We start from the raw sequence: 25966 nt of genomic DNA on the forward strand, positions 1-25966 counted from the left end.
TTAAACCTCTACTGTGTAACTTTTATGTCAGTGATCATCCTAAGTCCTTGTAGGTTAGGCAATCCTAAGGCTGCAGCACATGTTGTTGTCAGACCTTCAGTGCTGGTCACTGTAAAGTGCTAATAATAATAATAATAAAATCCTTCATAATTTATGTGATGGTTTTAGTCCAAAAAACTACAAGTTTAAGTGGTGGATCTAGGATTTTTAAAAGAGGGTTTCTGAAGCTAGTATAGCTGAATAAGGCATGTGATGACATTTCTCTGGAAATTTTGAGATTTTAGAAGCTCTGAGATCAGATTTTAGGCTATTTTTAGTTACCAATTACCATTGCTTTAAACCGTAAATACTATATATATATATATATATAGGGCAAATATGGTGACTACAGGCTATAGCTTTGATTGCTCTATTAGAGTAGTTACATGACTGCTCTATTAGAGTATCTCGATTGTTTTTAATGCAGTGGGAAATGAAAGGTAAAGTGTTGTTGAGGGTGTACGTAATAGCTATAAATGGTGTTAGTGAAGTGCAACTGCATGCACGCTACTGAAATACAGTGGTATATAGTTGTTTGCTATTACAAATATTCAGTACAACAATGTTTATGTATTTAGACAGCCACTGAGCTAAATTTAAAAAGGGGTTTCTGTTGAAACCCCGGAAACCCATCTAGTTATGCCACTGAGTTTGATAATTTCATAACTTAACTGATAGATTTGAACAAGTGTGTGACGGGTGGAGTAATAATTTGTTTTGGTGAGATGTATTATTCATTCTAAAATCATAATATTTGTGTACTAATGCAGTGTGGTATTTTTAAAAACTAACATTTTACTAGCTTTACACTGGTGTGTTAGTATAAAGTCACAACTGCACTGATAGAACATTGCAGGTGTAGGTTTTGTTGTCACGCTGAAGGGGAATCTAGCTGCAGACAAGAAGCTTATCAAGTTTTATAGCTATACCGGCAGTAGTTTGCTATAACGGGTTTGTACAGCTGTACATCGAGTATATGGCTTTCTCCTATATAATGTTTAGCTACACCTTGCATGTTGACTGGTGCTCCTATAGCTACATACACTTTGCATGTTGAGTGGTTGCTATATTACTCCATAGTTATAGCTTACATGTTGAATGGTCATCATTGCTCCCTACAGCTACATATACTTTGAATGTTGACTGACCACTATTGCTCTCTATAGCTTTATTATTGTTTTTTATTCCCGGGGTTACCAGCACCCCTTGTCACCACCCCGGCACTAAAGACGTTAACAGTGCTAGTCAGAAGACAAGTACTAAGATCAAATTGCAATCATTGAGCTGGAGCCACATGACCCACAGCTAGTGCAAGGTCAAGTATTCCTAGTGGAAGTGGACAGACTGATGTGATCTAGCTCCTCTCAAACACATAGCAGAGCATAAAAAATCTGGCAGTACAGCCATTACTGTACATTACAGAACTATATGACAACTTCTCCTGAAGAAAGACAAGGAAAACCAGTCTTCTGTAAAATACAACAGCAGCATGACCCATACCACCAAATCTTGAAAATACAAGTGGACCCATCTCAATTTCCCTAATACGTTGTTCATACTTCTGTTGTTTCTCACATTCAAAATGTCAATAAAGTGAGGATACTTGGGTACCATGATATAAAGGTGCATTAGCATCAAACACTTTGACATCAAAAAATGCCTTCTGATGTTTACCTCCCCAGAATCCTAAAGCAGAAACATCTACATGAGTCCATCCTCATTATAAGCTGTTACAAATCAAAGGGTCTCACCTGCAATGGAGGTTTGACAGCAACTGTGAAGTCTCTCAACTCATTGCTCCCTACTGCTGAGCTACACCTTGCATGTTGACTGGCACTGTATTGCTCCCTAGCTATAACTTGCAGGTTGAATAGATACTATATTTCTCCCCAGCTACACCTTGCATGTTGACTGATCACTATTGTTGATTGGTCACTAGCTACACCTTGCATGTCAACTGACCACTGTTGCTCCCTAGCAACACCTTGTATGTTGACTGGATACTTGCTCCCTAACTACACCTTGCATGTCAACTGATCACTATTGCTCTGAATGCATGCTCTCCAGTTACACCTTGTATGTTGAGTGATCACTATTGCTCCCTAGCTACACCTTGCATACTGACTGATCACTATTGCTCCCTAGCTACACCTTGCATGTTGACTGATCACTATTGTTCCCTAGCTACACCTTGCATGTTGACTGGACACTATTTCTCCCTAGCTACACCTTGCATGTTGACTGATCACTATTGCTCCCTAGCTACACTTTGACTGATCACTATTGCTCTCTAGTTACACCTTGCATGTTGCAATTGGCTAATCACGTTTGCTCCCTAGCCACACCTTGCATGCTGACTGATCACTATTGCTCCCTAGCTACACCTTGCATGTTCACTGGCCACTATTTCTCCCTAGCTACACCTTGCATGTTGACTGATCACTATTGCTCCCTAGCTACAGCTTGCATGTTCACTGGCCACTATTTCTCCCTAGCTACACCTTGCATGTTGACTGATCACTATTGCTCCCTAGCTACACCTTGCATGTTCACTGGACACTATTTCTCCCTAGCTACACCTTGCATGTTGACTGATCACTATTGCTCCCTAGCTACACTTTGACTGATCACTATTGCTCTCTAGTTACACCTTGCATGTTGCAATTGGCTAATCACGTTTGCTCCCTAGCCACACCTTGCATGCTGACTGATCACTATTGCTCCCTAGCTACACCTTGCATGTTCACTGGCCACTATTTCTCCCTAGCCACACCTTGCATGCTGACTGATCACTATTGCTCCCTAGCTACACCTTGCATGTTCACTGGCCACTATTTCTCCCTAGCTACACCTTGCATGTTGACTGGTCACTATTGCTCCCTAGCTACACCTTGCATGTTCACTGGCCACTATTTCTCCCTAGCTACACCTTGCATGTTGACTGGACACTATTGCTCCCTAGTTACGCCTTGCATGTTCACTGGCCACTATTTCTCCCTAGCTACAGCTTGTATGTTGGCTGATCACTATTGCTCCCTAATTACACCTTGCATGTTGACTGGACACTATTTCTCCATAGCTACACCTTGCATGCTGACTGGACACTATTTCTCCCTAGCTACACCTTGCATGCTGACTGGACACTATTGCTCCCTAGCTACAGCTTGTATGTTGACTGGACACTATTTCTCCCTAGCTACAGCTTGTATGTTGACTGGACACTATTTCTCCCTGGACACTATTGCTCCCTAGCTACACCTTGCATGCTGACTGGACACTATTTCTCCCTAGCTACACCTTGCATGCTGACTAGACACTATTGCTCCCTAGCTACAGCTTGCATGTTGACTGATCACTATTGCTCCCTAGCTGCAGCTTGCATGTTGACTGATCACTATTGCTCCCTAGCTGCAGCTTGCATGTTGGCTGATCACTATTGCTCCCTAGCTGCAGCTTGCATGTTGACTGATCACTATTGCTCTCTAGCTGCAGCTTGCATGTTGACTGATCACTATTGCTCTCTAGCTGCAGCTTGCATGTTGACTGATCACTATTGCTCCCTAGCTACACCTTGCATGTTGACTGATCACTATTGCTCCCTAGCTACACCTTGTATGTTTACTGATCACTATTGCTCTCTAGCTACACCTTGCATGTTGACTGATCATTATTGCTCCCTAGCTGCAGCTTGCATGTTGACTGATCACTATTGCTCAGCCAATTGCAACATGCAAGGTGTAACTAGAGAGCAAGAGTGATCAGTCAAGGTGTAGCTAGGGAGCAATAGTGTCCAATCAACATGCAAGGTGTAGCTAGGGAGCAATAGTGATCAGTCAACATGCAAGGTGTAGCTAGGGAGCAATAGTGATCAGTCAACGTGCAAGGTGTAGCTAGGGAGCAATAGTGACCAGTCAGCGATAGCTTTGCCAAACTTCACCCACGCAGACTTGAATTTGAGTGTATTCTATAATAGCTAAATGGACAGAAATGTTATCATAAATAAGGACTCGTATGATTTTTGTACAATCAATTTGGTAGATATATACACTACATGTAAACTAACCTACTGCACATTATACAACTCATTGTGTGTACATAATGTGAATGAAGACAATTAAATGATAGTTTGTTGCATTTAGTTTTTTATGCATAAAATTGTCACCAGATTCAATCTTTTGACACCTAATTTTCAAAAATTTTCTGGGGGGGGGGGGGCATGCCCCCAGACCCCCCTAGAAATGGCATGCTTCGCATGCCAAAGCAGCTAACCTAACAAGTTAGCTAATGTATATATTAAAAGGGTCCACATTTCCCTGAAAAGAACCCCCCAACCAAAAACCCTGGTTACGGGCCTGCACCTACAACAATGCTGACCATTTCAAGGTAGCTATATAATACTGTATACAGTTATAGAGTAGGTCAACTACAGTATGCTGTAAAGTGCATTGATAAAATGTTTCAGCTAGTTTATATAGCTAAATAGTACTTATATGTTCTCTATAATAATAATAATAAATACCACTAATATATGTTTATGGTATACAGGGGAATACTGCTTCAGCTGCTAATTGTGAAGACAGCAACATCAAATCTACTGTGCCTGACATTATGTTGGGTTGGGAAGAAGATTTTGTTGTTCCAACACAATTTTCCGAGCGAACAATGGCCACACTGCATTCTGGAAACACGACTAAATCTGCCAGGACAGTAGCAAAAATGTTGGGACATTGCAAATACCCTACTCTAGAACAATACGAAGAAGTTGCAAGAAAAATTTTTAAGCATGTTTTGAAAGGAAAGGGAGACACACTTGGGTGTGGATATGTGAGTTACTGCATGGTAGCTATTTCTTTCAATTCTATCATACTTTATTGTTACATTAGGAATCTTGGACTGAAGGATTACAAAATCGCTTTAAAAATATTAGATGCAAGCCCAGGTGTTACAATTCTGGCTTGACTTTTACTACCCCGCCAAAAAAGCTGAAGAAAGAAAAGTCCTTAGCCAATCATGCAGCTACCCCATCTTTAGCAGCACAAAAGTATTCATTGGACAACTATACTGGGCATTTAGAACAACTGCATAAACAACTCGAAAAGAAATCTAAATGCAAAGATGGAATCATTTCCTTGATGCAGCTAACCTCAGCAAATTGACATGCATAGATTCTTGATGACAAACCTTCAATCAAAGAAATTTTGTCAAAGTTTCCACCCCTCAAAGAGTTTGAAATAGTAAGTTGCATGTCATGTAACTATTATTCTTACTCAATACATCCAATTATACTATAGCTGATGGTTGCGTTTTCAGTGATCACAGGGATCGAAGATCCTAAAAAAGTGGTTGAAGAGAAGTGGCAGATTTGGGCAACGAAAATTTTTTACAAAGCAAAATTGGAAGCCCAAGCTAATAAGAAAACTACAAAGAGCTTATATCAGTGATGTCAGAGTTGGGTAGCAAGTCTACCGCAGACCCTTGCAATGGTGAGGTAATGTGCATAGTAACGACAACCTTTTCTATTTGTTTTTTTTTACAGATCCAAATGCATCCATCATTTTGCTACTTTTAAGGAGATTAGTTAACAGCAAGATGTCAAAACAGTCAGAAGAAATTTTAGTTGTGCTAGAGGTATGTAAAATATAAACTTTTAATGAGTGTGTGAGTGCAGTTTACAAGCTTGCAAGTGTTAAATAAGGTGTGGATTTTTAAATTGGTGCAAGTAAAGTAGTGGTTAACATGCAAAGTAACCAAACATAATTAGAGGTTTCTTTGTGCATTGTAACTATTGTTTAGCATTGTGGTTGTTCTCATTATAGGATGGTGATGATCCAGATGACAAAATAGAGAGAGTTGATACTTCAGAGCCATACATTTTGCAGGCAGGTTCTCCAAGAACCCGGGAGTGGTTACTTATTGTCGAAAAGGAAGAAATTACAAGAGTTGATTCTATAATGAAAGGAATAGCTGCACTGATAGCTTGCTACTATGCGTTCAATATTGCATATCCATCAGCTTGGAAGACAAGTCTTCTCTTTTTAGAAAAAAAAATTATTAGGAATTAAAAGTGGGCCAAACTTTAGTAAAACCCAGTTAGGTTTTGTATCAGACATTGAGAACATAGTTTTGTAATAGGAATAGTGACTTCATACTGTATATGCAGTTTACACATTTAATAACAGATATATATGTGGCTAGTGTCTGTTAATAATCATGTAACAGTAGAACTTTCATGCTGATGAACATTCATGCATGCATGAAGACGATTCTACAAGTGTAGTTGGGTATGTATGTCGTACATGTAGCCGTCACCATTCATCACTGAATTATGAGCAGGTAAGTAAAGTTAGGTCAAGAGATAAAATTATGTATCAATAATAGAAATGTAAAGTTTCAATTTTGATTTCAGATCAACATATCACTTAAGCGTAAGTAACATATAATCATATACAGTGAATGCTTGCATGATGTACTTTATATGGCAATTTTCTTTATTTCATGTAGCTGCTGAAAATCCATCATACATGTTTCAAGGTAATTAAATCTAAATTTTCATGACATATCTTTGGTTACAGTAGATCATTCCAAGCATGAAGGAAGTAGTACATTAATACTATTGTCAATTCTTACAACAATGGAAAGGCTGCACCAGAACTTGAAGAGGATACTGCTATATTGCCTTGGAGACATTGCATCCACAGCTAACCAAAGGTAGATCTAGAACTTGAATAAACAAGAATGAAAATAATATGCCGGTGTACTGGTTATATACTTACATATAGCATTCCACAGCTGTACACGGAACTGGCAGGGTTTCATCAACAAGCATCATGAACTAGATACACTGTACAAGATGCAAAACGAATGAATTCTTTATCATCCAATGGGGGACTGTGAATTAAGCCTGTTTGTGAGAGAAATGAATCAGTCTACATACAGAATTTGGTATGTATAAAACTTCAATGTACAGGACAATGTTATCTGTTGTAATTCCTATACAGAATCTAACATTCTGATGAATATAGCCGCAAAGAACATAAAAGCAACAGAAAGATAAACAATATAACTGAACCTAACAACAGTGGAATTTAATTTTGATTGTTGTAACATCATGTACTATTGTTGAAATGACATTACTAGTAATGACAATATAACAAGAGTAGTGCAAATTTAACGTTTAATATTAGTGCTATTTTAACACATCTCTTGTGTTAGTTAGTATTACACTTGAAGATGGTGTTATATTTGGTACCCACAAATTACATGTGGTTTTGGTGTTATTTCAACACTTCAGTTTTAACAGTGTATATGTGTATGCCTACATAGTATATGTTTGCTAGCGTACAGTGCTATCTGTAAATAGGACACCTTCATAATGTTGAGGTATCCTAGTTCATAAAGTGGCCCAAAAGATACTATTGGTGGTTGATCCTAAAGTGTCTATGTTACACTGCATACTAGCAAAGGTTCTTAATCACACTCACCAACCATACCAGGTGAATGAAAACCTTGTCTGCTCTTCTTTCTCTCTGCAAGAAGGCGTCCGGTGTGGATTGTACGGTGGTGAACTAATGTCGGTAGGTGGTAGTTATTGTTAAGAATGACTCCATCGTCAGGCCTCTTTGCTGCATGGTGAAACCTGTTGGATTAAAACTTGTAACTTAGAAGTGTGTGAGTTGTGCATCATGGTATGAGTAGTGTATATGTAGTGTTGTATACAAACTTATAGCTAATTCACTTTGGAGGGACTAAAGGTATTTATGACCTAGTGAGTAGATAGCAATATCTCCACAGCCTTGCACATTGACACAATACTAAACAAGTAAACCAGCTATAATATCAAACAGACACACAGATCAGTGGGACGAGGCCATGGTGTGTGTTAATACACTTCTACATCATCAAACTAAATAATTCATTTTACATGTAATCTGGTCCAAGTTAAACCCACAATTAATAATTATTCTATAAGTCCAGATGACCCAACCTGGTTTCAACCCTGGCATGGACACACATATACATAGCAGTCACCCCGTACTTTAATACACAAACACTATTAACTAAACAGATGCTAAACAGTGTCATGGAGATGTGAGGCTTTCCATGTTGGATATGTAAACTTTGTGGAACAGTCAGACGGTCATACTGACAGTTGAAGGGAGGAAGCCTGTACATACATATGATCATGTGAATCAAGGAAATTTTAAAAGGTGATACCAGGATATGTACAGTTATTTGATCGCCACATTAGTTGAATATGTGTAGTGTGTATAGTACAATACAAAGAAACGATCAAGTATACTAATTTAGCCTATAACAGTGTAAGGAGTATGCTTAATAATTGTACATGTGTAAAGAGTGGACATGCATTGTCACACCCCACATACTTCTGGTTGGGCTGTGGATATTTCTACCTAAGTTGTCCTCAAGGTAGAGGCACATGCATGTAAGCAGATTTCTAGGTAGAGGATTTGTAGAGTGAACTTGTGAAGAATTGTCTAATAACTATTGCAATTCCCCACCACTGCCTGACCCGGGTAGGTCTGTAGGTAGTCTCGTGTTGCCAAACCAATACGCACCAGCCGCTTATCAATATCCTGGTTATAAGTGCCGGCTGTAATTGGTCTGGTGACATTACGACCCATTACCAGTACAGTAGTGCAGCAAATGGTGTGCAAGTAATTAGTATAAATGGCACACGTATTCGCGGGGTTTAACTCTGTTTTACGACGAAGGGCCACTGTTGCTAAGGAATTGTAGTGGTGAGTAGTGAATGTAATAACCTGTCACTTGTGTTAGCTATGTTATATAGAATAGTCCCAACTCTGCTGAAATAAAATATTAGGTATCTACGGAAACAGCTGCCGCCACGGCTATACTGCACATGCCGCTACATTCCAGTAGAAATGGTAATGAGTCGTAATGTCACCACACCAATTACAGCTGGCGCATATAATCAGGATATCGATAAGCGCCTGGTGTATTGGTCTGGCAAAGCGAGACTAGCCTGTAGGTTGAGTGTAGCACTGAATAGGTGTATTGCTTTAGGACATTATTCTGCTCTTGCTTAGGGTACAGAATTGCTGCTAAAACTACACTGGAGTTAACAACTCAGAATGTGATTGCCTCAGCCCTACACTGACATACATGAGGCTATGCTTGGTGCACACATATGCTGTGCCAGCATAGATAATGTATGTCACATGGATTGGAAACGCCCGTATTATTTACATAGTGACGTCATCGGCTATCCTCGTTTCGCTGCGCGTAAACTTTATGGCCTCGACAGGTGGAAGATTTCGCTGTACTTGTAACCAGCAAATTAGTGTTTGTTGTTTACAGCTGGGTTAGTTGCCACCTACACTAATTGGAGGCTGGACTGGGTAGGGACTCTGGAGAGCAGTAAACAATAGCGTAAGAAAATTCAGGTTCAAAGGTGAAATATGGTGTTTCAAAACGGTTGTGCAAATTTCCTGAAGAAACAGAAAGTGTAGCATTGTTTCTTTGCTGCTGTTTACACTACTTGTAGCAGGTAGAGTGTAATAGGCTAGCTAGATATTCACTGCTTCGCTGTATATTTCCACTGCTTCGATAAAACTTCAGAAAACAGGCACTACTTTGTGCTATTGTTTAGCTCAAGCTGAGCAGTACTGTAGCCTAAAATTTATTTCAATGTATCACACATTTCTTTGGTTGTGTAAATGCGGTGACGAGAAGTTGGCTAACAGTACTGCTGTTGAATTATTAGCTGGTGCGTACCTGCCATTGTCACCTGTCGCAAACAATATTTCTCCCAGTACCCACAGACACGCTGTGTTCTTGTTCAGTACACAACGCAACACAATAAACAATGTAAAAGGAATGTCCACGCCTTCGAACCAGCCTTCAAACAAGCAAGAGAAAGCCAAACATCCACTCAACAAATTTCCCAATGTATTGGCGCACCGTAACTAGGATAGGAAAATAATTTAACGGGCGTTTCCAATCCATTAGGAACGCATACAATATCTATGGTGCCAGTGACATAAACCCTCGCATAAACCAGTTAATATGTACCTTCCATATTGAAGCTGCCATCTGGTAACTTTTCTGATCTCATATCATCTCTTGCTGTTAGACTAGAAGCCCATAGTTAATAGTCACTCGTAATGTTTTGTTACGCGGAGAAACACGGTTGACCATGAAGCGTCTGTACAATAAAAATAATCACGTGCTGATATCAGGTTGGGTGAATAAATATCCCCAGTAAAAGAATTCCCCCGCCGCAGGCGAATTTTTTCAAACTGAACTGAAATTTCCGATAGCTCGTCTTCTAGGCGTCTCGAGGGACGTGTTGGAATCACTTCAATTCCAGACGAGTACACATGGCAGACAACGTAAGCTTTACAAACCAGTGTACGTATCTAGGAATAGGGTTCAATGAAAACTAGCTCGGCATGGTGGGGGTAGGGTAAAACGATACTATACTAGTTCAATAGTGTAGTATCTCAAAAATTAATGGTAAATATTATATTATCTGTATTATCCCACTAGGGACCTGTGAGAAGACTAGGCCTGTAAATACAGGGAGTTAGAAGCAAAGTGAAGCCGGTAAAGAGAGTGGATAATATTTTATAATACAGTGCCGGCACTGGTTATGAACGTATTATAAACGGCTATTTTACCGGCACTAGTTCATCCGGAATTTAGCAAACACTCTAGTTAGTTGTATCGAGGCGAGCTAGGCATCCAGTATGCCCCGAGCATTCGACTTTAGGGCAGTATAGCTAGTTTGCCTCGGGTCTTGTACTTTAGGGCACGCGACAAGTAGTTATTAGGGTTAGCTTTGGTTTTTGTTTAGGCCAGGCAAAGTCTCGGGCAAAGTAGATTCCTTGTTTCTTATCACCACTTCCTCAATCTTGATGCGGGCGGGCGGTTATTATTCATTATGACACCATGTAATTAATTATTTTAAAAAAATTGGTTTTTATACCATAGCTGTGTCACAAGAATCATGTCATATACAAGCATATAAACGTTTTACACAGCTACCCATCCACAGTAGTGGTGAGACAAATAAATGCCATTGTTAACATGAGGTGCATCACGTGTGTTAAGGTCACATGTGAAATAGGGGGTGTGCCATGCCAGAATGTAATAATGAAAGTTGAGATGGCAGTGTTGGTAGAGATGGGAGGCTGATGAGAAACAACTTTGCCTGGCCTTATAGAAGTCACTTCAGTTGGACGTTTATAAGGTAGAAACTAAGGGCAGCTTTATTATTTTTAAATTAGATTTTTTTTTGTTTAAGTTTTTCAATGCACATGACTGCCGGCACTATATCACCTGCTTTTCAGTATTACCACTGGGTAAAACATCCCCCGAAACCTAGGGTGTGGCAGTCTAAAATCATGTGCGTACAAGATGCCATATATAGAGCGACCGATCAAGACACATGCTAGTGTGTTGAGCAACCCAAGAAACTAGCATGCCACACCATGAGTATACTGGCAAGGAGAAAGAAAACGTGATTTTCACACATATGTACAGAGCTTCGCGATTCCTTATCTGATTGGAACCAAATTAATAATTTTGTTATAGAAGTGGACCGGGCACGCAAGACTAGTGCGATATCAGGACTTTGATTTTGATACAATATTGATCGATAGCAATAATTAGATTGTGTGGGCGGCCGACATACTTTAACTAATAAACAAATAATGTTACATGTAAAATATACAGCTAAGGCCAGGCAAACTTGATTAATTGTTTCCCACATCCCTTTTTACTAGGGCTCAAACGAATAGTAGTAGTTTTTTGTATTCGAATATTCACTCAACTATTATTTGAATACTTGAATAATCGGTGTAAGGTTTCATTGCTATGAATGCAATCCAGTAATTAAGGCGGCCACTACCGAGAAGCCTATAAATAACCACAAACAGGTTTGTGGCTTTGTATGGATAACTTATTGAGAAGAAAAGGATAGCATAGTGCCCTTTCTGTAAGGATTACAGCAGCGATATTGTGATGGAAAGTGTTTATAACAAAGTAGAACATATCAAAACATTTGTCAAATTTTCCGTATATTGCATTTGTATGGCTTCACGATCACGTCACCACCTTTTAAACACGGTGCCATAACATCCGCATACTATGGTTTACGGAGATGGGATACAGTTCACCGTACTCCTTGATAACAGGTGATTTGCGTAGTATATAATAGGGTGTGCTGGGACGAAGGGAAAAGGCAGGAGGGAGTCTTGTATGGCGAAATTAAGGTACATACTAGCTAGTACACTAAAAAACCCTGTTTTTTTCACACTTTTTGTTATGCATCTTTGTAAAAGAACCATTTAACCACTCAGTTTGGGTGGATTGTTAATCAGTAAGCTCCAACACATTGTATGATACCAAGTTTGGCTAATTTGGTCGAGGGTAACAAGTTGTACTTTCGGGGTTTGTCCACCCGAGTAACTAAATTCTTCAATGGAGTTTTGTATGGAGCGCAAATTATGTTGTAATGTTACAACAAAAGTTCGGGTGACATTTTAAAGAGCAATTCAAATGCTTTCTTTTGTTTATATTGTGCTGTAGAGATTATGAGTACTAATACTTGTACTTTTGCATTTTGTATTATTGTGTAAAATACATGTATTTTGTATAGGGAAAGGGAAAATGGCTGTTGATGAGGTTTTTCAATCGACCTGTTCAGCCAAGCTAAGGCTGTTAAAAGGATATAAATTATGTTTTTTAGGTTGTTTGATGTATAATTCCTAAGAACTAAGGGTGAAATTCAGTGTTGTGATTTTTTTGTTTTATGGCTTCATTTGACAAATCCCAATAGCATGTTTTGACATGAGTACCTATTTCTAGCCTTTGCTTTATCACCACCATCCTTTCCTTTCATTAGCATTGTCTTCCACTACGTTAATTGCTGACAGCTAATCATGTGCCTTTGTATAACGATCACGTGCGAATAATCGAGGGTTAATTTTATTATTTGAATACAATGTGAATGAATATTAATCTGAATAATCGGCTATTCATTTGAGCCCTACTTTTTATCCCACCACCTCTAATTTCATTTTTACTGTTATCAATCACGTGCACACGTATTTTGATGCTAAGAAGGCTGGGTATTATTTACAGCACAGCAAATGTCACTTGCACCTCAGAAACAATGGTAAAACATAAGTACTAGTTCTAAAAAAGGCTTTAGCTAGCTTAATATTTTCTTTAACATTGAATAATGAAAGATGACTTCCCACTTGCATGGAAATCCGATTTTTTTGTGGATAAGAAACAAGCAGTCAAGTTTGCTTGGCCTAACTACCAACATACAAGAACTAAGCTACAACTAAAACTAACTTAAATTAGTGGTGTGTGATATCTGGATTTTGATATGATATTGATCGATAATCAGTAAAATGTCACAATTTCAATACTTAATTAGATTGTGTGGGCGGATTAATTGCATGGGCTGCCGATATTAACATATAAAATTATGCATAAATACAATAGATTCACTGAAACCATTACATAGCACTACTAACAAGCCTAGGAAACTGGTATAGATAAGCTTTTAAAATGGCTAAATTGCACAGAACTGACTCTAGTATGATTGTGCAATCACAGACCAAAATGCTGTAACCTTATCAAAAATATCTCGATATATTGACAATTGTAGAATTAATATCAGCATCTGCAAAATCAAAATTCGATACAATAATGATATTGTGGTATCGATAGTTTTTTGATATCGATAATTTTTTGATATATCGCATACCACTAGGCTACATACTACCAAATTGAAGAAAATGGCCTTAGCAATTTCCGAGATACAAGCGGCCAAAGTTTTGTTTTAGTTTCTTCGTTTTTCTCTCTCTTTGTTTTGCACACTATGCAAAATCTGCCATGAAACACAAATGCGTACTCCAATCAGGCTGAAATTTGGCACACTTAATTAAAGGGCCCATTAAAGCAAATCTCAGTACCAAGTTTGGTGGGAATCCCACGAACAATCAAGGATTTATTACCGATTATTCGTGTAAAATAAAGTCAAATTTCTGTCATGTCGACAGGGTAAACCCCTTGAAGGAATGAGTTGAAAATTGCTATGTAGATGGAGTAGCCATCGTAGGAGAGTGCCTTTTTTGTGTTTTGAAATGAATTGAGATAAAGATCATGGAGATATGACACTAAACCCTACAATTGTAAACGCGATCGAGTTTCATGAATAAAAACTGCTAGTTTTTATGCCTACCAGGCAAACCGCTTAGAGCAGTGTGCTGAAAACCAGTATGTAGATGGAATAATTATCATAGAAAGTTCTTGCAGTAGTATAGAAGAATTGGAGTAAAAGCCACTGAGTTATAATGTGAAATCCAGCTACTTGTAACAAGTACTGTGCGATCAAGATACTCTAATAGTACAGTCACCCTATTAGAGCACTCAGTTTGTATGCAGCTCAAGTTACTTACGTACATAATCTAAATAGCTATTTTCTTAGTTTGATAATGATGCTTTTCATTCATTTAATGCTGTTTCTGGTGTTCTCAAGAAAAAAAGCACAAGAAAAGTAGCAGAGGTAGATATATAATCCATTAAACAATAATTATTTTTAGAGGTGCTTATTGCATATTTTCATTTTATTAATTAGCAAAGCCCCTAAAGGGGTAAAACGCTAATACAAAAATATATTTAGTTATTAGTTAATACAAGTTTAAAATCTGCATATAAAGAGCCCGCCTTCCAATTCCTGATAGGGGATATAGGATGGCATCAAATGATTATAGCAAACGTGTGAATTGTGCAACCAAATCTGATACTGTAGCTGTTTTGTTTAGTATTTGTTCTGCCAGTTATATAGTCCTACAGGTTTACTTCAACTGTTGGAGGCATGGTAAGAAAATTTCATGCATGAAGCCATTGATGTGTTGCTGCAATTTGACACCTTTGCATTGCAAGCAAATGAAATGGGACACAGCTATGTAGAGGAGGACAAAGTAAGTCCATGGTGTACATGCTGTGGTATGCCAAAAGGTACCCATGATGTCTAACAGTGAAAAATCAAGCCCATAGCTGTAACCGTTATTGAGTGACACTGTCTGAAGGCATCAGTCAATCAGTTAGTTGAAAATTCCATAATTTTAGCAACTCATAGGAAGCATTTCGGGTTGACACTTTTGTTCTTGATTATATATACCTAGCCAATGCTGCTAAGGCATTGTGAAGGTTTTGTTAGGCTGCATGGTTTTATGTTTTCATGGAAAGGTATAATGATCCCTACTATTAGTACTACTGTACTCTCTTAACTTACCAGTTTTCCATACACTTGTTTGTTGTAACATTAGTGAACTTTTATAATGCCTCATCAAGGCAAAGAATAGTGCCAGATGTATGAAACTATAATTGTATGACAAAGTATATGCCCTTTAATAAGCAAAAAAGAAATAAAGGTCCTAATTGCTTAAAGGCTGGGTTGGGAGTAAACAAAAGCCTGGGTTTTATATGAGAAATACGGTATTAAGCCATAGTGTTTACTTTGTATAATGTGATTTTGTTATGATTATCATGATAGTGGAGGAAGCAGACTCCATTACATAAAGCCGCAATGGGTGGTAACACGGCTCGAGTAGAAGAATTATTATTGTCAAGGGAAACTGATGTTAACAGTGTGGATGTGGTGAGCACTTGCAATAACATAGTGGATTGTGTAGTTGTTGTCATGTGATTTGTTGTAACTGCTACTGTAGTGGAATGACACTCCATTACACAAAGCAGCAGAGAATGGTGGCATACAAATAGTGAAACTATTACTATCAAGAGGAGGCAATGTTGATAGTGTGAATAATGTGAGCACTTATGATACAGTGGCTGTGTGTTATGTAACTTGTTGTGATTGTTACTGTAGTGGAATAATACTCCATTACACAAAGCAACAGAAAATGGTCACATACAAGTAGTAGAACTATTACTATCAAGAGGAGCTGATGTTAACAGTGTGGATAAGGTGATCATGTAGTAGATTATCCACACAAAAACAGCCAAAGCTTTGAAAAAATGGTGCAGCCTTAAAATGCCTGGATGAAAAAAAGTTGTGAAATAAAAGGTGGCGGCCAAGAAATGGCTGCAATGATGTTAATGCTAATAAAGTTTAATAGTGGCTGTAAATTTATTAGCAGTAACATCATTGCAGCCATTTCTGGGCCACCACCTTTGATTTCACAACTTTTTTCACCAAGGCCACACCGTTTATACACAGCTTGGCTTTTTTGTGCAAATTTCACTTCTTTTTGTACTTTATAAGGCCCCCAAACCAGCCTATGGCTGACTTTGGGGTTTGTTTTTACTCACATTTTTTCTTTTCTAAATAATAGTTAGACGTCAAGAACCAGGGTTCTACGGGATTTAGAAAACTCGAAGGCCCTGGGCTGTAGCGCCCGAGCGCAGCGAGGGCGCTACTAAGGGCCTGAGGGTTTTCTAAATCCCGTAGAACACAGTGGTTCTTGACGTCTAACTTATTTAGACTACAACTCGTTATTGTACCTTGAATTGACAGCTGCTTGTAAATGGGAAATGTATGGCTAATTACTAGAAACAAGCCCTCTACACCCTACATGGCGGGACCTCAGCGTGGCTGTTGCTACCCGTTTAAACGCCCATACGTTGCCAATGTTACAGGCGCGTGCTATGTATCGAAGTACTGGACTCAGCGACTGGACTACAACTCATTGTTGCTGTTGTTGTGCCCCGACAGCTGCTTGTAAGCAAGTAATGTAGTGTTGATTAGTACAAACAAGCCCATAATACCTCCCTCTAATTCAGTAGGGCTGTTACTAGCCATTTAAACGCCCATGCGTTGCCAATGTTACAGGCGCGTAATTATCGTGTTTCGTATCGCCTCAGAGCGTGGTCTCTATTGGACATGACCGTGGCTCTACGAGATTTAGAGACCACGTTTTCAGCCAATCAAATTTCAGTATCAAACTTGTTGTAGTCTAAATAGACACAATGATGATTATTGAAGACAGACTTATAAATAATGTATTTCATTGCATGATTTACTATTGTAATACTCTAATAGAGTGCACATTTTTTGAGGACTTGTAATAGAACATAAATGTTCTAGAACAATCCAATACTTCTATTGGTAGATCTATGAAATTACAAATGTTTGATTATAAGCAGATTTCAACTAGAAAATTCATCAATAAAGCAGAAATTATGCAAGGTGATCAGCAAAGATAACAGTGGTTAAGGATGCAGGTATTAGATATGGAGGTCCCTGGTTTGAACTCTGGAAAGCTTTTTTCTAACATTTTTATGTACCTTTTTTACCCCGCAGTGACTGCTCTATTGGAGTATCTTGATCCCACAGTTTTAGTTATTGATTTATAGCTTTATAGCTGTAACTCTATTGCTATTCAAACTATCAAAAGGCATTGCTATGATGATCAGCCTATGTACACACAAATTTTCGAGTTTATTCTCATACTCGTTTACCCTGTAGCCATGACAAAGTTTGATCTTTTTTATGTGAATAAATGCTCATAACTCCTTGAATATTTATCAGATTCACAGCAAACGTGGTACATGAATTCACCTTTATGTGTGACCGAATTTTGGAAAATCACCCTTATGGGTGCATTCGACACATTAAGAAAACTAAAATACTAGTTTTCTTAATGTGTCGAAAAATTGTTAATTTAAAAATGAAATAGGGATCTATGCATAAAAAGTAGTGAAACAAGAGATGAATGATGGTATTACAGTATAGCTCGGAAAAGTCCCTACTTTGGCATTGAACTTGCCAAAGTAGGGACTTTTCCACCGAGCTATGCTGTAATACCATCATTCATCTCTTGTTTCACTACTTTTTATTGCATAGATCCCTACTTCATTTTTAAATTAACAATTTTTAAAATACTAGTATGTTCAGTTTTTTTGTTGCAGCACGGCTAGTTTCAGTGTACCGTACGGAGGGAAACTTTGGAGGAGGTAAAATTTGGCAAATATCACTGTTGGCGAAATAAAATTTGGCGAATTGTTAGCAAAGTACACGTCCTGTTTAATTAATTAGACTGCTAATCGCTGTGCCTGAAGCGATGATCTGGAGTACCATGCCTCTTCAGTGACGCCTGGAGTCAGCAATCAACTAAAAGGTAATACTATACAACCAGTAGATCTACAACCAGTAGATCTACACCCTCTGGAATAGTGAATATCACACTTGATATGGTAGCACTCGCTACTTGTCATGCCCATTTCAAGGTGAGGTTTGAGGATACCACATGTGCAGTAGCTAGCTACCTAGTGAGGTAGTCGAGGCAGGCTTGGCTCTAGCTTGATGCCTGGCCCAGTAGTCCTTGGTCTAGTAGAAAATTGTTTTATTTCGAGGCTTGGTTTGCTGTTTTCTTCACTAGCAAAATATTTGGACGGGGGAAATTTGGCGAATTCATGGTCATTCACCAAATTCGCCAAATTTCAAATTTCCTTCCATATGGTAACTTGTGACTGTTCTATTAGAATATCATACATGACTGTTGTATTAGAGTATCTCGAGCCAATAAACGGGTGTGCAGCTAGCTATAGCTAGACCAATAAGGGCTGAGGTAATCTTGTTTACTGTTAAGTAGCTAAATACTGTAGCTAGATTGTTAAGAGGTGTGGTCTCTGCACTCTATCGCCATTAGTCCATCTAGATCGGGTGTGGTCGTGAACCTATCACGAACGGGATCCCAATCGCAAAGTTGCAGATACTGTATCTAGCTAGTATACCTCTTATAGTAGTGCCAGGACTCAAGTGCTTCTGAAATCCAGCCTTGAAATAATTCTGTGGCATCTAAATATGCTGCTGAAAGAAAGTGTTGATATGGAAAATTAATTCCTCAATATGGTTTTGTTGGATGAAGAAGAAGACAAGCAGCATAAAAGAAACGACAAGGCACAGAGGCCTACACTCATTGGAACCCCAAAAAGGCACATCCCACTGGTGAGTTTATTATTGTGGTGTAAAATGGTGACTGTGCGCTGCTTCGTTTAGCCTCTAGGCTTGCGACTGTGGTCAGTGAGTGAGTGAGTGAGTGAGTGAGTGAGACAGACCAAATTTCAAGTTTTGGCAATTTAAAAAAATTCTATATCTGGTCACTGGTAAGTATTTTCTTGTTTTTAATGTTGTATTTCATGTTAGATAGACAAATAGTATTCCGTAAAGGTGATTTTCGTGGTGTAAGATGTCTCTAGGATGATTTTTGAAGGCGGAATTTTAGGCAGCACGCGTCATTTTCGGGGGATCCCTACTTAAACAGTACTACCGTACTGTTTGATAGTTCTGAAACACATCATTGTAAGTTTATTTCCTACCCATTTAAGGGTAGTACAAGTTTATACCTTTCAGGTTGAAAAATGCACTTACAACTTTTCAACATATGATTCACCAAGTTCTTGCAGGCCTGGAAGAATGTGAGGGTATATTGATGATATTGTCATTTTTAGTGACACTTGAGATCAGCACATACATGTACAGAGAATGAAGCAGTTTTTATGGATATAATTACATGAAAATATCAGGGAGAAAATATCCCGACCGCCTGGTAGACTCCTGTAAGTGTTCGAGCGTAAATCGGATGGCTGCAGGTTCGAGGCTACCTAGGTCTAGTCATGGATTTTTTCTCCTTTCTGCAACTTTTCAAACACATCTTATGTAGCTAATGTCTTTGTATCTAATGTCTTTGAGCAGGCTGTTGGACCAGGTGTCCTACAGACCTTCAGCACTTGTGCTGGAAAGCTTTAATAAATAAATAATAAATAAAGTTTTTGACATGTCTCAGACAAGCCCAGCTGACTGTCAATTTGGCCAAGAGTGAGTTTGGTCAAACATGCATTACATATTTGGGGCATGTTGTGGGAAAAAGGAGCATCAAGCCCAAGGTAGAGGCCATAACCAATTTTCCTATACCCACGAGCAAGAGCCAACTAATGAGATTCTTGGGGATGGTGGGTTTCTATCGCAAGTTTTGCAATAACTTTGCAGTTGTGGCTGAGCCTCTGATAAGACTCCTTATGAAGAAACACAGCTTTACTTGGACGGATGACCAACAGCAAGCTTTTTCTAAGATCAAGAGGTTACTCACCACTGCCCCAGTGTTAGCCATGCCAGACTTTAACAAACCGTTCATCATACATTGATTTGGGAGTGGGAACTGTCCTCATGCAGGAAGATGTGCATAAGTTAGAGCATCCAATCTGCTATTTCTCAAAGAAATTAACAGCACCCAGAGGAACTACTCCACTGTGAGAAAGAGGCGTTGGGTTTGATATTGGTTCTACAGCAGTTTGAGTTCTACATAACACCAACTCTGTTTCCTAGACACTTTTACTGATCACAGTCCTCTGGTTTTCATCGAGAGAAGAACCAGAATCAACGTTTATTGAGGTGGAGTTTGATGCTACAAGAGTACATCCTCAATATACACTGTATGCCACATCCCAGGAAAGCGAAATGTCATGGCAGATGCTTTGTCAAGGAAACTTTGAATCAATGTTGAACTGTAACTTGTGTGCTAATCATTTTTGACTTATGTACAGTATTTCTAGGCCATTTTTGTGTAACATCTTTTCTTTCGGCCATTTTTCTGGTTGTACCAACCCTTCTTTCATGGGAGGGGGGTGTGATGGTATAATTATAATAATAAATGCACATTCGCCTGGGTGCATAGCAGGCGTTTTTCAGAGTTGAGCACATTGTCCATACCGTAACAATGCATACCACATCAAAAGAAAGAATGGCACCAGATATATCACAATATTAATTTTGTGTCTAAATGCATGCCTCATCCTATCAATTACTGGCAATGCTTTGTTTTCTACTATCTTCAGTCTGTTATACAGTGTTACAAGCAAAAATAGCATGAGAAGTGCATCTGCAATCAATCCAGTCACTATGGAAAATATGGATGATTCCCATCATAAATGCATGGAAAACCAATACACACTACTGCAAATTGACACTTTGTGCTGTTAACCCTCTCACCACCACAACCGCCATATGACGGTTTCGATATATAAACGCCCATAGCATCACATTCTAAGTGCTCTGTAACTTCAGTCAAGCGTTTTAGTAGCTCCTGCGCTTATCCTGTAGCGGCCACGCCCTTAAGTGAATGGGAACAGGGATAACCGGTCTCTCGCGCACTATCGCGGGTTTAGATGATGCCAAATTGCGTACTTTCGGAATGTTGTTAACAAGTATCGTAGACGATTGTTTGACGTCATAATGGCACTACTAATGAAGAGGAACAATAAGGAGAAGGATTAATAGGTTGGAGTGGCGTGTTGCTACTTTTTAACGCTTCGAAACAGTGACCTCGTATCTATACGCATGCACACTTGCTCAAATGCTGGAAAACCAGACTTGGTTATCATCGCTTAAACTGTTAGTGATGTTTATTGTGTTATTATAAACAGTCCTAGCCTGTAAAGTAGTGAAATTTTACATTTGGTTTCACTTAGGCCGATTTTTGCACTTCAAAGTTATATAATGGCTTTGTGGTTGCTTTTGTGTAAACACCAACTCGATAATCGAATTCCTTGTTCGATACATAGTTTTATAGGATTATATTATATGGTGTGAAGTTAAGTAGATTGGAGACCTCTACAAATTTAGCGGTTAGGGGGTTAATTAAATTAATTAAAAAGAAAGGGATGCAAAGGAGGTAGTCCATGATACTTGCAATGTATGTACTGCAGTATGCCAAAGGGCACCTGAGGTGAGGTCTTGCAGTGAAATAAATCAACCCTGTAACCTTAGCCATTATTGAGTTGTGCTTGTCTGAAGAAATTGAAAAAAAAAATCGTAGAAGCATATTGGGTTGTACTTTAAGGCACCAATAACATAACCAATACTGTAGGACTGTACCGATACCAATATTATATCGGTATTGATACCGATATTACAAGTATCGATATCGATCAATTGCAAGTCTACAATACAGATATTCCACTTGAGTTATATGCACTATTAATAGTAGTATAAGTACCACGAAAAGCACCTTATTGGCCGATGTGACCTAGTGGTTAAGTTCTTAGCCTAGCACTCCTTACTGAGTTGGCCTGGGTTGTTGGCCTGGGTTCAAATCCCCGATTGGTCAAGTTTTTTTTCTTAGGGTTTTTTGCACCACTTTTTTGGTTGTTGGGTGGTTGATTTTCTTTTGTTCAGTGCAAAAAAAAAACAGACAAGTTTGGATAAAAACCTTTAATTGTGAATAGTCATTAGTACCAACAAATAAAAGGATTACAGTGTTTGTTGAAAAGCATAATAATTCTAGTACTTTAACGCAGCCATAGTGATCATGCTACATACTCTTTATGCTGTAATGCATATCGGTTCAACTGTGAAATATTGGCTGTGTATATGATATTGATTCATTAGAAAACCTGTATCGGAAATAGACAATAAATATCGGATATCGGATGCAAAATGTGGTATCGGTACAGCTCTACAATACTGCCAAGGTACTGTGCGGCTAAGTTTCTGGTCAATATTTTTTGTGAGAAAGTACAAACTCTCATGATCCCTATTATACAGTGTTATAATTATTAAAAATGAGAGGTTATGCACTAAGAGTTTCATGCTCTGTATGTATGTACAGAATAGTATGTCTGTGTGTCATAACTGTTTATGTAGTATGTAAATGCAGTGTTAATGTGCTTCAAAGATTATGTTAATTTCACTATACAGGAAGGTTATGATTTATTACATACAGCGCTAAGGTATGGTAATGTAAAAATAGCTGAATTGTTAATATCAAGTGGAGCTGATGTGAGTAATAAGAATAAAGTGAGCACTTACAATAGTATAGTGGATATTGTATGCATACTGTACTTACATAGGTGTGTAATTGTATACATACATGTGTAGCATGAAGTTAAGCACACAGTATGTTAGTACTAGATGATAAGGATCATGAAGGCTTACGTTACCTTCATGACACCTATAGTACAAACAAGGCAATAACTATATAGTTTTTTTTTGTGAAAAGGTGGATAACTTGCTGTACATCTGTGGAACAAAAATTAATACTAATATTAATGAATACTAGGATCAAATACCCGAGTATATTGAGACAAAGAAACTTGTCAAATCTCCACTATGTCTCCACTTCACATTTGTCATACAGTTGTGGCTTAATATGTCTGAAGTCAACCTTTTTAAATGTAGTGCATAGGATTTCCTGATGATGAATTATGTTACAAAACCATTAACCAGCAAGTGTGTTATAGAATCTCTGGAAGCAAAAGTCTGACAGCTCCCAGATGCTGTAGCACTGCTGACTGAAAGATGCTGAAATTTTATCTCAAGCATGACAGAAAGTTTTGCACAACAGTGCAAAAGCAGTGTAACAGCAGTGCACACACGTCAAGAAGAAGAGATTCATTGTCAGCTCATATGCTGATTTTTCCCTGTGGTTTAGAAGAGTTTTAATGAAAATTTGGATGTTTTTTAAAGTATATGACTGTTCTATTAGATTTAGATTTTTTGCAGTTTTGATATAATTAGCTTTACTAACTCTGACTGCCTCTCATTGATTCTAAGAGATTAGCTTTCCCCTTCGTTCTTTGTATCTTTTCATTGTATATAAAGCAATTGCACTTATAGCTTCCTAGCTAACATATAGTAAAATTTTTGAGAGGTTTTTCAGCACCCACCCTTTTGCATGGTAAATTTGTGCAGTTTCTGTTTATATTACTGTTTGAGTTTAATATTGATTTGTTATAGCTTAATGATCTTGTTATTGTTGTTTAGAATGCTAGTACTTTATTACATGAAGCAGCAGAAAATGGTCACACACAAGTAGCAGAACTATTACTATCAAGTGGAGCTGATGTGAATTGTGTGGATAAGGTGAGCACTGAAAACAAAGTAGACAATTGTGACGTTACATTTGAGCAGTACTGTACTTTACTGATCATATTATAGGATGGTTGTACTCCACTAAACAGAGCAATAATTCATGGTAATAAAAATGTAATGGAACTTTTACTATCAAGAGGAGCTGATGTGAATAGTGTGGATAAGGTGAGCACTGAAAACAAAGTAGACAATTGTGACGTTACATTTGAGCAGTACTGTACTTTACTGATCATATTATAGGATGGTTGTACTCCACTAAACAGAGCAATAATTCATGGTAATAAAAATGTAATGGAACTATTACTATCAAGTGGAGCTGATGTGAATTGTGTGGATAAGGTGAGCACTGAAAACAAAGTAGACAATTGTGACGTTACATTTGAGCAGTACTGTACTTTACTGATCATATTATAGGATGGTTGTACTCCACTAAACAGAGCAATAATTCATGGTAATAAAAATGTAATGGAACTTTTACTATCAAGAGGAGCTGATGTGAATAGTGTGGATAAGGTGAGCACTTACTATAAAGTATGTAGTAGATTGCATAGTTTGTGCTGTGAAGCATTGGCACCTGCCCTACGTGCTGGTGTTACATTGTTAACTAAAATTCCTAAATTATTGGTTTGGAAATATACTATATATTAACCATCAGAACCACTCATCTGCACGCAGTGTGATGTCAAATCTTTTACATTACATGATGAGCCTTTTAGTGCTTATGTACGGCCTTTACAGTATAGTGAAAGAATGATTAGACAGGCCAACATGTAAGCTAAAGCAATTGCATATGTTATCTAAACCAAAAACAGCCAAGCTGTAAAAAAAGGGTGTGACCCCCAAAAAGGCCAGTGTGAAAAAGATGTGAAATCAAAGGTGGCGGTCAAGAAATGGCTGTGATGGTAGATTAATGTCAAAAAATTTAAAAACGACAATTCATGTGAATTTGCATTGGAAGTTTCACTAGGATTCGGCACCAACTTCACCTGAATTGTCATTATTAAAATTTTGACATTAACCTACCATCACAGCCATTTCTTGGCTGCCACCTCTGATTTTACATCTTTTTTCACACTAGCCTTTTGAGGGGCTGCACCCTTTTTAACAGCTTGGCTGTTTTGATTTAGATATCACTTCTTTTTGTATTGCAAGCCACAAAGCCGGCCATAAACTGGCTTTGGTAACTTGTTTTTTTTTTCTCTTTACTACAGGAATTGTTGAACAAAAGAAGCAGTTGTGTGTATAGCTTTTGTCTGATTAAATATTTGTATAAATAAAATGAATAATCATCACATAGTGACTTCTGATCTGTAGCTGAAACTCTCATTATTTGTAGTTAAACTCTTTTCAGGGTGACTTTTCTAGCTGAACTCTCTACAGGGTGATTTGAAATGTCTCTACAGAGTGACCTAATCAAGCTGATCTCTCTACAGGGTGACTTGTTTCTAGCTGAACTCTCTACTAGCTGACTTGTTTCCAGCTGATCTTTCTACAGGGTGATTTGTTTGTAGCTTATCTCTCTATAGGATAACTTGTTTGTAGCTGATATCTCTACAGGGTGACTTGTTTCTAGCTGATATCTCTACAGGGTGATTTGTTGTAGCCGATCTCGATCTATACAGGTTACTTGTTACTAGCTAATCTCTCTTTAGGGCGACTGCTCTATTAGAGTATCTTGCACTTGCTACACCGAGTTGGATTTCGTCTTATAACTGGCTTTAAGTCTGATTCTTCTAAACTATTGAAGAGCCTTTCTAAGATGATTATTCCATCTGTACACTGATTTTAAAATCATTCCGCTGAGCGGTTTGTCTGGTAGGTGAGGCAAGTATTCGTTTTTTTTATTAGCTAATCTTGATCGCGTAATTGTTACACACTGTTGGTTGTTTCGCTGTATCTTCATGGTCTTTAGCTTGATTTCTTTCAAAGCACAAAAGGTTTGAGGTTCAATAATAAACCTATCCACGTACCGATTTTCAGCTTCTTTCCTTAAGCGGTTTACCCTGTAGGCATAACAACATATTGGTGTTATTT

At 38.2% G+C, this 25966-nt stretch overlaps 1 protein-coding gene and 2 long non-coding RNA genes across 7 annotated transcripts in view; 2 read left to right on the forward strand and 1 right to left on the reverse strand.

Annotated features, from left to right (window-relative positions):
* The first annotated feature begins 6098 nt into the window (after positions 1-6098).
* Positions 6099-7174, forward strand: LOC136255840 (uncharacterized). 5 transcript variants are annotated; one of them, XR_010701135.1, is made up of 5 exons: positions 6099-6464; positions 6541-6570; positions 6612-6747; positions 6819-6981; positions 7038-7174. It is a non-coding gene; the product is annotated as an uncharacterized lncRNA (long non-coding RNA). The 5 variants fall into 5 exon arrangements; XR_010701132.1 differs by having other exon boundaries at positions 6099-6570; XR_010701133.1 differs by having other exon boundaries at positions 6099-6570; positions 6615-6747.
* Positions 6381-10073, reverse strand: LOC136255839 (uncharacterized). Its single transcript, XR_010701130.1, has 3 exons — positions 7521-10073; positions 6813-6940; positions 6381-6759 (listed from the first exon to the last, which is right to left on the reverse strand). It is a non-coding gene; the product is annotated as an uncharacterized lncRNA (long non-coding RNA).
* A 251-nt stretch (positions 10074-10324) lies between these two features.
* Positions 10325-25966, forward strand: part of LOC136255117 (uncharacterized) — an 85235-nt gene continuing 69593 nt past the window's right edge. The window contains exons 1-9 of the mRNA XM_066047837.1: positions 10325-10412; positions 15599-15703; positions 15774-15872; positions 15932-16030; positions 22760-22858; positions 23825-23923; positions 23999-24097; positions 24173-24271; positions 24347-24445. Of these exons, the coding sequence (XP_065903909.1) occupies positions 10401-10412; positions 15599-15703; positions 15774-15872; positions 15932-16030; positions 22760-22858; positions 23825-23923; positions 23999-24097; positions 24173-24271; positions 24347-24445 (810 nt within the window). The 5' untranslated portion in view covers positions 10325-10400. The remainder of the gene's footprint in view (positions 10413-15598; positions 15704-15773; positions 15873-15931; positions 16031-22759; positions 22859-23824; positions 23924-23998; positions 24098-24172; positions 24272-24346; positions 24446-25966) is intronic.

Source organism: Dysidea avara, chromosome 5, assembly GCF_963678975.1.
Source record: "Dysidea avara chromosome 5, odDysAvar1.4, whole genome shotgun sequence".
NCBI lineage: Eukaryota > Metazoa > Porifera > Demospongiae > Dictyoceratida > Dysideidae > Dysidea > Dysidea avara.